This window comes from Oncorhynchus mykiss, chromosome 13 (assembly GCF_057628025.1).
Source record: "Oncorhynchus mykiss isolate SJ-2025 chromosome 13, ASM5762802v1, whole genome shotgun sequence".
Classification (NCBI taxonomy): Eukaryota; Metazoa; Chordata; class Actinopteri; order Salmoniformes; family Salmonidae; genus Oncorhynchus; species Oncorhynchus mykiss.
The window spans coordinates 57,585,947-57,600,656 of record NC_143034.1 but is presented as its reverse complement, the minus strand read 5'-3'; the positions used below and the strand labels follow the sequence as shown (position 1 = coordinate 57,600,656).

General features: G+C 42.5%; 1 protein-coding gene across 2 annotated transcripts; it reads left to right on the top strand.

Annotated features, from left to right (window-relative positions):
• Positions 1 to 1,425: 1,425 nt before the first annotated feature.
• On the top strand, positions 1,426 to 9,402 carry LOC110486643 (L-fucose dehydrogenase). Of its 2 annotated transcripts, XM_021558401.3 has the most exons (9): positions 1,426 to 1,839; positions 1,938 to 1,976; positions 2,608 to 2,705; positions 5,068 to 5,134; positions 8,091 to 8,182; positions 8,331 to 8,435; positions 8,541 to 8,608; positions 8,778 to 8,874; positions 9,057 to 9,402. In XM_021558401.3, the coding sequence occupies exons 1-9, from the start codon at positions 1,749 to 1,751 to the stop codon at positions 9,198 to 9,200; spliced, it is 801 nt and encodes a 266-aa protein (XP_021414076.3). In that variant the 5' UTR covers positions 1,426 to 1,748; the 3' UTR covers positions 9,201 to 9,402. The 2 variants fall into 2 exon arrangements, with proteins under 2 accessions (XP_021414076.3, XP_090053011.1); XM_090196885.1 differs by lacking the exons at positions 5,068 to 5,134; positions 8,091 to 8,182; positions 8,331 to 8,435.
• Positions 9,403 to 14,710: the final 5,308 nt, after the last annotated feature.

Here is a 14,710-nt window from a genome sequence, read left to right as displayed (position 1 = left end):
CTGCCTCTCTCTTAAAGTCCTCTTCATACCCCCACCCCCTAATGTCAGCCCCCTGCTTCTCTCTTAAAGTCCTCTTCATACCCCCATCCCCTAATGTCAGCCCCCTGCCTCTCTCTTAAAGTCCTCTTCATACCCAAACCCCCTAATGTCAGCCCCCTGCTTCTCTCTTAAAGTCCTCTTCATACCCCCATCCCCTAATGTCAGCCCCCTGCCTCTCTCTTAAAGTCCTCTTCATACCCCCACCCCCTAATGTCAGCCCCCTGCCTCTCTCTTAAAGTCCTCTTCATACCCAAACCCCCTAATGCCAGCACCCTGCCTCTCTCTTAAAGTCCTCTTCATACCCCCACCCCCTAATGTCAGCCCCCTGCCTCTCTCTTAAAGTTTTACATTTCCCCTCTCTCCCTGTCATAAACAAACACACAAACACACACACACCATCCTCAACACATGTACTGATGTCCTCACGAGACCCAAATGAACACCCATAAAATCCCAGTGAGAATGTATTTTGGAGTTCCATCCTGGCTTCAGTATTTATAATGCTCCTTACTAGGGCCCTGTGTTTTTCTGACCATGTCACCTTACCAGGAAACACTCAGGGCCCTAAATGAGTTACGTAGCAGAGCCAATGCATTTCCTGGTGAGGTGTGGTCAGGAAAAATGTAGGGCTCAAGTCACATTTACAAACATGTTAACACATGTTATGAGACCAAACAGTAAACTGAAAGCCTACAACAAAAAGCCATGACACTCCTTTTCTGATGATCCTTTCATAAGCCTTTATTCAGTTGGCTTAGTGTATAGTATAGTATAGGGTATGGTGCACACGTGTCAGGCAGGTAATGACTCACAGGTGTTGTGTCAACAAAAATGTAAGTGACACATGTAAGATGTCAACAGCCTTATTTCTGGGCCAGAAAAAGGTTACATGGGGCGACACGTAGCCTAGCAGTTAAGAACGTTGAGCCAATAACCGAAAGTTGGCTGGTTTGAATCCCGAGCCGACTAGGTAAAAAAAATCTGTTGATGTGCCCTTGAGCAAGGCACTTAACCCTAATTCCTCTGTTAAAACACTATGGATACGATTGTAAGCTAAATGACTCAAATGTAAATGTAAAATAAGAATTGATATTTGAGTTAACTATTTAGAGACGTGTGTCAGTTGAAAGGTGGGAAAAAACATGTAAAATGTATAACAGTTATAACACTGATATGAGGTGGATTTTACAGGAAAGTGAGCAGTAAAGCATTTAAACATTTTTTAAAAATTATGCATTAGACAATTGCAAAAACCGTCCCATTGGCTTCTTGGTTAGTTGATGAATGTAATGGCTTATTTTTTCAATTTCAGAATATGCCTCATACATAGACTGAGATGCCGGTATGCATGTTGACACAGCAGGTTGCAGCACCAGGATGTGCGCTAGAACTTGCATGGAGTTTAAACTACAAGTCCCACAAAGCTGCTCACCTGTCTTCACAGACGACAACAAACCCATGATTTTTAAGGAACTTGGAGGAGGGAAGAGAAAGTTAACGTAGAAATGTAAAAGACAAAAAGACAACGGGAGGGATGCTATTATATATTTTGCTGCATGTAAAGAAATATAATAAAAAGTGTAGCTTGGAAAGAGGGCAAGTCACTTTGTTTGCGGCATTCGACCAACACAGTTAACCAGGTAGTGGCGGTTCTTTGCGAACGTATCATCACTGAAATCATCACCCGTGACGGGTTGGCTCTAGTGAACATGTCAGGCAGTACATTACGTTACGGAGACAAAGTTGTCATTGTGACCGGCGGGTCCAAAGGGATTGGTAGAGGGATTGTCAAAGTATTCGGTAAGAATCAAAGTTGAGGATTTGAAGTACGTTTGTTGAGATTTGAGCAGAGTGAGGTACTGGGAAAACAATAATGTGCTATTCTGTTTTTTCCCCAGTGGAGAATGGAGCCAAAATTGTATTCTGTGCAAGAGGGGGTGAGTGCAAGAGGGGGTGCTCAGATTAAAGTATACCATTGCAGGTGTGGGGGAACTGGTGGCTTCTACGGTTGTGGCTAGATGGAGTACAGCTTCGTACCAAAAGTTGCATGTTCGAGTTGCGTCGGTGACAACTGTAGGATTGTAGCTAAACCTAACCTTAAACTGTTTCGCCTAACTTGCTACGTTAATTATCCTAACCTGCTACTTTAATTATCCTAACCTGCTACGTTAATTATCCTAACCTGCTACGTTAATTATCCTAACCTGCTACTTTAATTATCCTAACCTGCTATGTTAATTATCCTAACCTGCTACATTAATTATCCTAACCTGCTACATTAATTATCCTAACCTGCTGCATTAATTATCCTAACCTGCTGCATTAGTTATCCTATCCATCTAGCCACAACCGTAGACGCCATCAGTTACAAGAAAACATCGGAATCACCACACAATAATGTGTCTCAGAATCTTCATTCATCAGTAATCCATTGTTGAAGACTTTATGAATCATTAACAAAATCCCTCTCGACATCATCTTTACATTGCATATTCATAAGTTTACTGTATTCTTATTATATATATATATATATATATATATATATATATTTCTTATTATTTTTGACAGTGGCAGCAGGACAGGCTCTAGAGGCCGAGCTGAACAGGGCAGGGCCAGGGTCATGCAAATTTGTACCTTGTGACATCTCCAAAGAGGAGGACATCAAGGTAGGGCTTCTGGGCAATGACTTATTTTATAGCACAGTGAAATAAGAGTCAAATGATCACTCATATGCACAACATTTCAACAGAGTTTATATCCTCATTCCTCAATGGATCACATGACCTGTGGTTTATCAGAATGCTTACTAAAACGTTTTGTATTGTAATCTACACTCCACCTATCTTTAGTCTTTGTTGGATTTTCCCTGTCTGTGAATGGACTCTTCTCGTCTGAGTTTACTCACAGCTCTAGCAAGCCCCTTGCTCCTCATTTGAAGGTCTGCTTATAAACTGCTTAGAAATCACTGTTAAAGGCCCAGTCTGTCATTATTTGAAGCTCTCTGTGTTTCCTGTGCCCTGGTTTCCTGTTTTCTTCCCTTGTTTTTTGTGCTTGCCTCCCAGACTGAGAGTTCGCTCAGGCATTGAGGTCTGTGCTGACATACATTTATTAATTTGTAAAAAATATATATATATATATATATATATATATTAAACAGTTGAAGTTGGAAGTTTACATACACCTTAGCCAAATACATTTAAACTCAGTTTTTCCCAATTCCTGACATTTAGTCCTAGTAAATATTGGCTTTAAATTGTTTAACTTGGGTCAAACGTTTCGGGTAGCCTTCCACAAGCTTCCCATAGTAAGTTAGGTGAATTTTGCCCATTCCTCTTGACAGAGCTGGTGTAACTTACTCGCACATGCTTTTTCAGTGCTGCCCAAAAATGTTCTATAGTAGTGAGGTCAGGGCTTTGTGATGGCCACTCGCAATACCTTGAATTTGTTGTCCTTAAGCCATTTTGCCACAACTTTGGAAGTATGCATGGGGTCATTGTCCATTTGGAAGAGCCATTGCGTCCAAGCTTTAACTTCCTGACTGATGTCTTGAGATGTTGCTTCAATATATCCACATAGTTTTCCATCCTCATGATGCCATCTATTTTGTGAAGTGCACCAGTCCCTCCTGCAGCAAAGCACCCCCACAACATGATGCTGCCATCCCTGTGCTTCACGGTTGGGATGGTGTTCTTCGGCTTGCAGGCCTCCCCCTTTTTCCTCCAAACATAACGATGGTCATTATGGCCAAACAGTTCTATTTTTGTTTCATCAGACCAGAGGACATTTATAAAAAATTCCGATCTTTGTCCCCATGTGCAGTTGCAAACCGTAGTCTGTCTTTTTTTATGGTGGTTTTGGAGCAGTGGCTTCTTCCTTGCTGAGCGGTCTTTTAGGTTATGTCGATATAGGACTTATTTTACTGTGGATATAAATACTTTTGTACCTGTTTCCTCCAGCGTCTTCACAAGGTCCCTTGCTGTTGTTCTGGGATTGATTTGTACTTTTCACACCAAAGTACGTTCATCTCTAGGAGATAGAACGCTTCTCCTTCCTGAGCGGATTGACAGCTGCGTGGTCCCATGGTGTTTATACTTGCGTACTGTTGTTTGTACAGATGAACGTGGTACCTTCAGGCGTTTGGAAAATGCTCCCAAGGATGAACCAGACTTGTGGACGTCTACAATTTATTTTCTGAGGTCTTGGCTGATTTCTTTTGATTTTCCCATAATGTCAAGCAAAGAGGCACGGAATTTGAAAGTAGGCCTTGAAATACATCCACAGGTACACCTCCAATAGGCTAATTGACATCATTTGAGTCAATCAGAATCTTCTAAAGCCATGACATCATTTCCGGGAATTTTCCAAGCTGTTTAAAGGTACAATCAACTTAGGGTATCTAAACTTCTGACCCGCTGGAATTGTGATTAAGTGAAATAATCTGTCTGTAAACAATTGTTGTAAAAATGACTTGTGTCATGCACAAAGTAGATGTACTGGCCAAAACCATAGTTTTTTAACAAGAAATTTGTGGAGTGGTTGAAAAACAAGTTTTAATGACTCCAACCTAAGTGTATGTAAACTTTCGACTTCAACTGGAGTGGACAGATAGATGAAGCCTCATCAGACAATTCAAATGTATTAGTGGTCAGACTAACACTACAAGACGGAAGCTTTCCATAATGTTTACATTTAGGTCATTTAGCAGATGTTCTTGTCCAGAGCGACTTCTTTTTTTTCTACACATCCAATCATCATTCAGTGTCCAGACCCTGGTGCTTGTGAACAGTAGTGGCATTGCTATAGCCTGTTTTGTGTGTTTGACTGAGAGATGTGTGTATGTTTGTACGTTATTTTAGTGGTGCGTCTAGCTGGTTTTTCAGCTTAGGCTCTATGTAGCAAGTTAGGTAGGTAAATAGGTAATGGGATCATAGGTCCAGATACCTGGAGAGAGTAATTATACACGTCTAACACAGTGTGGTGGTCAATGACAGAGTGCAGTCAACTCAACGTATGGTATTCTCTCTGCAGAGGTTGATTTCAGTGACAGTGGAACATTATGGTCAAATAGACTGTCTGGTCAACAATGCTGGGTGGCGTGAGTATCTGTTATCATTTTGTATGAGAATTGATGTTGTTAAGGAAAGAAAGAAAGGAAATAATATATCCACAAATCAGCTGATAGTTGGTATACCAATCCACATCCAGGCACTTATTTTTATTATTATATATATATATATACTTTTTTTTACCCTCTTTTTCTCCCCAATTTTGTCATATCCAATTTGGTAGTTACAGTCTTGTCCCATTGTCCCGAAACACAACCCCGCCAAGCCGTACTGCTTCTTGACACAATGCACGCTTAACCCGGAAGCCAGCTGCACCAATGTGTCGGAGGAAGCACCGAACAACTGTCAGTGTGCATGCACTGACAAGGACATCCCGGGCCGGCCAAACCCTCCCCTAACCCGGACGACGCTGGGCCAATTGTGCGTCGCCTCATGGATCTCCCAGGCACGACCGGCTGCAACACAGCCCGTTATACAGTGCCTTGCGAAAGTATTCGGCCCCCTTGAACTTTGCGACCTTTTGCCACATTTCAGGCTTCAAACATAAAGATATAAAACTGTATTTTTTTGTGAAGAATCAACAACAAGTGGGACACAATCATGAAGTGGAACGACATTTATTGGATATTTCAAACTTTTTTAACAAATCAAAAACTGAAAAATTGGGTGTGCAAAATTATTCAGCCCCTTTACTTTCAGTGCAGCAAACTCTCCAGAAGTTGAGTGAGGATCTCTGAATGATCCAATGTTGACCTAAATGACTAATGATGATAAATACAATCCACCTGTGTGTAATCAAGTCTCCGTATAAATGCACCTGCACTGTGATAGTCTCAGAGGTCCGTTAAAAGCGCAGAGAGCATCATGAAGAACAAGGAACACACCAGGCAGGTCCGAGATACTGTTGTGAAGAAGTTTAAAGCCGGATTTGGATACAAAAAGATTTCCCAAGCTTTAAACATCCCAAGGAGCACTGTGCAAGCGATAATATTGAAATGGAAGGAGTATCAGACCACTGCAAATCTACCAAGACCTGGCCGTCCCTCTAAACTTTCAGCTCATACAAGGAGAAGACTGATCAGTGATGCAGCCAAGAGGCCCATGATCACTGGATGAACTGCAGAGATCTACAGCTGAGGTGGGAGACTCTGTCCATAGGACAACAATCAGTCGTATATTGCACAAATCTAGTCTTTATGGAAGAGTGGCAAGAAGAAAGCCATTTCTTAAAGATATCCATAAAAAGTGTCGTTTAAAGTTTGCCACAAGCCACCTGGGAGACACACCAAACAGGTGGAAGAAGGTGCTCTGGTCAGATGAAACCAAAATGGAACTTTTTGGCAACAATGCAAAACGTTATGTTTGGCGTAAAAGCAACACAGCTCATCACCCTGAACACACCATCCCCACTGTCAAACATGGTGGTGGCAGCATCATGGTTTGGGCCTGCTTTTCTTCAGCAGGGACAGGGAAGATGGTTAAAATTGATGGGAAGATGGATGGAGCCAAATACAGGACCATTCTGGAAGAAAACCTGATGGAGTCTGCAAAAGACCTGAGACTGGGACGGAGATTTGTCTTCCAACAAGACAATGATCCAAAACATAAAGCAAAATCTACAATGGAATGGTTCAAAAATAAACATATCCAGGTGTTAGAATGGCCAAGTCAAAGTTCAGACCTGAATCCAATCGAGAATCTGTGGAAAGAACTGAAAACTGCTGTTCACAAATGCTCTCCATCCAACCTCACTGAGCTCGAGCTGTTTTGCAAGGAGGAATGGGAAAAAATGTCAGTCTCTCGATGTGCAAAACTGATAGAGACATACCCCAAGCGACTTACAGCTGTAATCGCAGCAAAAGGTGGCGCTACAAAGTATTAACTTAAGGGGGCTGAATAATTTTGCACGCCCAATTTTTCAGTTTTTGATTTGTTAAAAAAGTTTGAAATATCCAATAAATGTCGTTCCACTTCATGATTGTGTTCCACTTGTTGTTGATTCTTTACAAAAAAAATACAGTTTTATATCTTTATGTTTGAAGCCTGAAATGTCGCAAAGTTCAAGGGGGCCGAATACTTTCGCAAGGCACTGTATAACCAGGATCTGTAGTAACACAGCTAACACTGCGATGCAGTGCCTTAGACCGCTGTGCTACTTGGGAGGCCCTGGCAAGCCATTATTTAAACAGGCATATTCAAGCATTAAAAACACATACACTGAGTGTACAAAACATTAAGAACACCTTCCTAATATTGAGTTGCACACATCCTTTTGCCCCCAGAACAGCCTGGACTCTACAAGGTGTCGAAAGCGTTCCACAGGGATGCTGGCCCATGTTGACTCTAATGCTTCCCAGAGTTGGCTGGATGTCATTTGGGTGGTGGACCATACTTGATACAAACAGGAAACAATTTATGGTGAAAAACACAGCAGTGTTACAGTTCTTGACAAACCGGTGCGCCTGGCACCTACTACCATACTCTGTTTAAAGGAAGTTAAATATGTTGTCTTGCCCATTCACCCTCTGCATGGCACACACACAATCCATGTCTCAATTGTCTCAAGGCTTAAAAATACATATTTAACCTGTCTCCTCCCCTTCATCTACACTGATTGAAGTGACATCAATAAGGGATCATAGCTTTCACCTGTATTCACCCAGTCTGTGTGATGTGGAAAGAGCAGGTGTTCCTAATGTTTTGTACTTCGTGTATACGCTTTGCAGCTTGCACCATCAAACCGATCACCTCCTGATCGTCACACCCTGACAAAGGTGCAAGTCGTAACGCGGATGTATTTTTCATGCTATACTGGTTTTCATCGTTTTTTCAAGAACTGCACACGTTTTTGTACCACTTCACACTTTTTTTGTGGATATGAAAGGCATGTTTCTTCCCCCTCTTCTACAATTCACATACTCCATAGACATTTGGTTAGTGTTTATGCTGTATTCATTGAGTTCCCTCACTTTCATCCCCTTTCAGACCCACCTCATAAACCCACAGATGACACTACTGCAGATGAGTTCAGAGATCTTTTGAATCTTAACCTCATCAGTTACTTCCTGGCCTCCAAAGTAAATATTTCACTCATTATATTTCCTTTACTGAAAGCCTTCAGGTATAATGCTTTATTACTTGTTATAAGCATGTATGAGCCTTAATAATGGGTTATTATATACCTTACAATATGTTTTACGTCATCACGGGATCTCCCCTCCTCAGTATGCCCTGCCCCACCTGCGACAGCGCCAGGGGAACATCATTAACTTGTCCAGTCTGGTGGGCTCCATTGGTCAGAAAAATGCAGCACCATATGTAGCCACTAAGGTGAACTACAAATCTAGATAACAGTTATGCATCAGTACTTTATCCCAGTGTTTGATGCTTGGAGAAGTAGGCCTAACAGGGGTGATGTCTCTTTTCCTCCACAAGGGGGCGATCATTGCCATGACAAAAGCCATGGCTGTGGATGAGAGTCGGTACCAAGTGAGAGTCAACTGGTGAGTAGAACTGGCATCTGTCTCCATTTACAAACTTTTAGGATTTTCTACTTATTTTTTTCTCTTGCCCTTTTGTCTGTCCTGATTTAAAAATACTTTTGTATTTTTCCACTTTTTCCTCTTATCTCTAGCTCTGTTTGCTGCAGTCTAAATGTGTATTATCTTGTAGCATCTCCCCTGGTAATGTGATGACACCTCTGTGGGAGGAGCTGGCTGGACAGACTGCAGATACCTTAGCTACCATTAAAGAAGGAGAGAACGCTCAGGCAAGTGCTCACTGGACAGGAGCCAATACAAGATATACGATGAAATATAAGATCTGTTACAATGACATATTTCAGAATGCATTGAAAAGGGAGGGTTGGTAGAGACTTCCTAATTTCACTTGCATCTCTCGTCTTGATGAACCTGATGCCTCATCTTTAACATTCTTCCTCATCTCCAACAGCTGCTTGGTCGAATGGGGACAGAAGCTGAGAGTGGGTTGGCTGCTCTGTACCTGGCTGCTGATGCTACGTTCTGCACTGGGATAGACCTGCTGCTTAGTGGAGGGGCAGAACTCAACTACGGCTACAAGAGCCAGGTCCCATGAGCAGGCCTGTCACTCCGGGCCTTGTGCCTACCTGACCAATAACAGAACCTGTTATGTTCTATTGCCATCCTGCTTGTGATTATTGAACCAATCACCCTGTCTTATCCATAGCCACGGGATGTAGAGGTGCTGGAGATGGTACAGCACCCCCTGGTGGTTTTAAGCTGCACTAATTTGTGTTGCAATAAAAACGATGAAACTATTTTTTCCGTTGCATTGTTGATATAAATGATCATGGGATTGGGGTAGGGGAGAGAGGAAAACATGGGATATGTATATATGGGACCTATTTTGCATGGAGAGCACTCAGCTTTGTTTTGTAAACTGTGCACTCATGATATGCTCCTATCTATTCAGTGTGGTTGGTTTGGAGTTGGACACGCTCTGCTGTACGATAGACCGTTTAAGTTAAATCGGGTCTGACCCTCTCCACCCTCCATATTCTATTCTTTCCCCTTTGTGGTGGATATCAAGTGATCTGGAGCAGTTTTCGCCAAAGTTTTCCACTTACATTTTCTATTAGTTTACAATTTTAAACTTGGCGTAAAGGGAATGGGAATAAAATCAAATTGCGTTCTCTCGCACTTGTCTCGCAGGCCTGCTGCTGCCCATGTCAAACACGTAGCGGTACTAGTTAACTAGTCTAGCAAGCAACACAGTGCTGGGTGTTTTATTTAACCTTTGTACACCTTCAAGTTTGTGAAATGTGAGTTTGGAGAAGCTTACAATTTATCCTACCATTTCTACCGATCTTCATACCAGTTATGATATGCACATTTTCGTGGAACAGTTTCATTTCAAGAGTAACGTTTTCGTTTCTCAAAATCATTGACACGTGGCTAATAATACAAATCGGGATTAAAATGATTAAAACCCAAAAAGTTCAAATTCCACTAATGGGAGAGCACCAGCCTCTGTCATATGAACACACTGATTCACACTGGCGGCTAAATAAATGAGCACATGGAACTATGAGATGTAGCAGTAGGACTATATTTTACACTGTCAACTAAGTCAATTACATAAAGCTGACAAATAAAAACTGAACATGTCCTGATTTAAAATGCAAGATTCTTTCAATTTCATCTATCTTCCCACCGCCTGTCTGCCTCCCTTTCTATCTGTCTTGATTTGAGCTACCACTAGTGAAGCAAACATTGCATCAAATCAATAAACTAGGTCTGGCCCAATGCTGCCACTGGCTAGTGGTGTGGGGGCTGTGCTTTGACAAAGTGGGTGGGGTTATATCCTTCCTGTTTGACCCTGTCCGGGGGTGTCCTCGGATGGGGCCACAGTGTCTCCTGACCCCTCCTGTCTCAGCCTCCAGTATTTATGCTGCAGTAGTTTATGTGTCGGGGGGCTAGGGTCAGTTTGTTATATCTGGAGTACTTCTCCTGTCCTATTCGGTGTCCTGTGTGAATCTAAGTGTGCGTTCTCTAATTCTCTCCTTCTCTCTTTCTTTCTCTCTCTCGGAGGACCTGAGCCCTAGGACCATGCCCCAGGACTACCTGACATGATGACTCCTTGCTGTCCCCAGTCCACCTGGCCGTGCTGCTGCTCCAGTTTCAACTGTTCTGCCTTATTATTATTCGACCATGCTGGTCATTTATGAACATTTGAACATCTTGGCCATGTTCTGTTATAATCTCCACCCGGCACAGCCAGAAGAGGACTGGCCATCCCACATATGCTCTCTCTAATTCTCTCTTTCTTTCTCTCTCTCGGAGGACCTGAGCCCTAGGACCATGCCCCAGGAATACCTGACATGATGACTCCTTGCTGTCCCCAGTCCACCTGACCGTGCTGCTGCTCCAGTTTAAACTGTTCTGCCTTATTATTATTCGACCATGCTGGTCATTTATGAACATTTGAACATCTTGGCCATGTTCTGTTATAATCTCCACCCGGCACAGCCAGAAGAGGACTGGCCACGTCACATAACCTGGTTCCTCTCTAGGTTTCTTCCTAGGTTTTGGCCTTTCTAGGGAGTTTTTCCTAGCCACCGTGCTTCTACACCTGCATTGCTTGCTGTTTGGGGTTTTAGGCTGGGTTTCTGTACAGCACTTTGAGATATCAGCTGATGTACGAAGGGCTATATAAATAAATTTGATTTGATTTGATTTATCCTACTCCTCCTCTGGTGATGTAGAAGTTAACTGGGGGGCCTGTAGCCCCCAGTTCGTCTCCTATTCCCCAGCTGCTATTTGTTGACTTCTGTAACCGTAAAAGCTTTGGTTTCATGCATGTTAAATCAGAAGCATCCTCCCTACGTTTGTTTTATTCACTGCTTTAGCCCACTTCGCCAACCCTGATGTCCTAGCCGTGTTTGAATCCTGGCATAGGAAGGCCACAAAATTCTGAAATTTCCATCCCCAACTACAGTATTTTTGCCCTAGCTAGAACTGCCAAAGGGGATGGGGTTAATCTACTGCAGAGAGTCTGCGGCATTCTGTCATGCTATCCAGTTCTGTGCCCAAACAGTTTGAGTTTCTACTTTAAAAACCAACCTTTCCAGAAATAAGTCTCTCTGTTGCCGCTTGTTATAGACCCCCCCTCAGCCCCCAGCTGTGCGCTGGACACTATGTGAATTAGTTGCCCCCCATTTATCTTCAGCGTGTGTACTGTTAGGTGATCTAAAATGGGATATGCTTAATATCCCGGCCGTCCCTCAATCTCACACAAATGATCAAGGAACCTACCAGGTACAACCCTAAATCCGTAAACACGGGCACCCTCATAGATATCAGCCTGCCCTCTAAATACACCTCTGCTGTCTTCAACCAGGATCTCAGTGATCACTGCCTAATTTCCTGGGTCCGTGGTCAAAAGACTACCTACCCCTCATCATTGTTAAACGCTCCCTAAAACACTTCAGCAAGCAGGCCTTTGTAATCGACCTGGCCCGGGTATCCTGGAAGGATATTGACCTCATTCAATCAGAGGATGCCTGGTAATTCTTTAAAAGTGCTTTCCTCACCATCTTAAATAAGCATGCTCCGTTCAAAAAATGTAGAACTAAGAACAGATCTAGCCCTTGGTTCACTCCAGACTTGACTGCCCTTGACCAGCACAAAAACATCCCGTGGCCTACTGCGTTAGCATCGAATAGCCCCCGCAATATTCAACGATTCAGGGAAGTTAGGAACCAACAAGCACAGGCAGTTAGGAATGCAAAGGCTAGCTTATTCAAACAGAAATTTGCGCCCTGTAGCACAAACTCCAAAAAGTTCTGGGACACTGTAGTCCATGGAGAATAAGACCACCTCCTCCCAGCTGCCCACTGTATTGAGGCACTGTCACCACCGATAAATCTACGATAATCAAATTTCAATAAGCATTTTTCTACGGCTGGCCATGCTTTCCACCTGGCTACCCCTACCCCGGTCAACAGCTCTGCACCCCCCACAGCAACTTTCCCAAGCCTCCCCATTTCTCCTTCACCCAAATCCAGATAGCTGATGTTATGAAAGAGCTGCAAAATCTGGACTTCTACAAATCAGCTGGGCTAGACAATCTGGACCCTCTCTTTCTAAAATTATCCGCCGCAATTATAGCAACCCTTATTACTAGCCTCTTCAACCTCTCTTTCGTATTGTCTGAGATCCCTTAAGATTGGAAAGCAGCTTCTGTCATCCCCCTCTTCAAAGGGGGAGAAACTCTAGACCCAAAATGTTAGACATATCTATCCTACCCTGCCTTTCTAGTCTTTGAAAGCCAAGTTAACAAACAGATCACTGACCATTTCGAATCCCACCGTACCTTCTCCGCTATGCAATCTGGTTTCCGAGCTGGTCATGGTTGCACCTCAGCCACGCTCAAGGTCCTAAATGACATAACTGCCATCGAACTAATTGCAAAAATCACTGAAGCTGGAGTCTTAAATCTCCCTCACTAACTTTAAGCATCAGCTGTCAGAGCAGCTTACCAATCATTGCACCTGTACACAGCCCATCTGTAAATAGCAGAGGTGTGGACTCGAGTCACATGACTTGGACTCGAGTTAGACTCAAGTCACAAATATGACTTTGACTTTAACACCAATGACTCGTGACTTGACTTGGACTTGAGCCTTATGACTCGACTTGATACCCTCCCCAAGCCCAAATATAAAAAATGATGCTATTAAAAAACGTGTGCAGCGCATCAACTCTTCATTTAACTGATTACAGTTTGAATCGGACAGCAGACAATCAAATTGTGCCAGCTGAGAAAAAGTTGTGCGTGGCAGTGCAGAGGAAGGTCGGCGGGTGAATTCAGATGGAGCCCTTGGAAAGATGATACCCCAAATTATTATTTTCAGATATAAAGACGCTGTGTCAACAAAAAAACGGATTGCAACTTGCAAAACATGCGGGAAGAAAATTACAAACGGAGGCGCAAAAATGTCCAACTTTGTTCGACATTTGAAGCTGCACATAGAATGCGAAGTCATGGCTAATATAGCCGACAGCTATATATTTTATTACTTTACTGGTGCATCATGTAGGCTAAGGTTAAATCAATGAGCCTCCACACAGTCAGTCAGTGCAGGAACGTGATCATCGCACCCAAGATTGCCTAAATCCTGCCTGATGTTACTGCTGTTCCTAAAACCATTGACATACTGTAACCACACAGAGAGAGTGTGTGTTTGTGTTAAGTTTGGGCGATTGTGTACAAGCCTACATAGCCCGATTTCGCCCCATAGCGATCCTCGATAGTCGATCACTATTGGGTGGGTGTGTATTTCTATGGAAATATAACGTTTATTTGGAAAGTAATAAATATATAGATATTTTTGAAAGCATTCATGATTTGCGTAAATATCATATACTATTACTCTTGTTAAAAATATGAAATGGTATTACATTTGGTGAAGAGCACATTATGACTTGTTTAGGACTCGAAACTCAAAGTTTAGGACTTGATACTTGACTCAGACTTGCCTGTCTTGACTTGGGACTTGACTTGGGACTTGAGTGCTAAGACTTGAGACTTACTTGTGACTTGTAAAACAATGACTTGGTCCCACCTCTGGCAAACAGCCCACCCAACTAGCTCATATAGTTATTTTTTATTTTTTGCTCTTTTGCACCCCAGTATCTCTATTTGCACATTCATCTTCTGCACATCTACCATTCCAGTGTTAATTGCTAAATTGTAATTATTTTGCCACTATGGCTTATTTATTGCCTTACTTTCCTAATCTTACTACATTTACACACACTGTATATAGATTTTTCTATTGTGTTATTGACTGTATGTTTGTTTATCCCATGTGTAACTCAGTGTTGTTGGTATCGCACTGATTAGATTTATCTTGGCCAGGTCGCAGTTATAAATGAGAACTTGTTCTCAACTGGCCTACCTGGTTAAATAAAGGTGAAATAAAAAATAAATGTAAAAAATGTTTTGCATGTCAGCAATCAAGTTTTCAAGATATGTTACTTTCCAAATACAGAAATCATCCCCACATGATGCATTTTGCTGTAAAATTACATGTCTTGAAAACTTGAGTGCTGACAAGCAAA

Coding starts and splice junctions, on each gene's coding strand:
- LOC110486643 (XM_021558401.3), top strand. CDS start 1,749: ATGTCAGGCAGTACATTACGTTACGGAGACAAAGTTGTCATTGTGACC. Junction 2,706..5,067: donor CCAAAGAGGAGGACATCAAG/GTAGGGCTTCTG, acceptor TTCTCTCTGCAG/AGGTTGATTTCAGTGACAGT. Junction 8,436..8,540: donor CACCATATGTAGCCACTAAG/GTGAACTACAAA, acceptor TTCCTCCACAAG/GGGGCGATCATTGCCATGAC.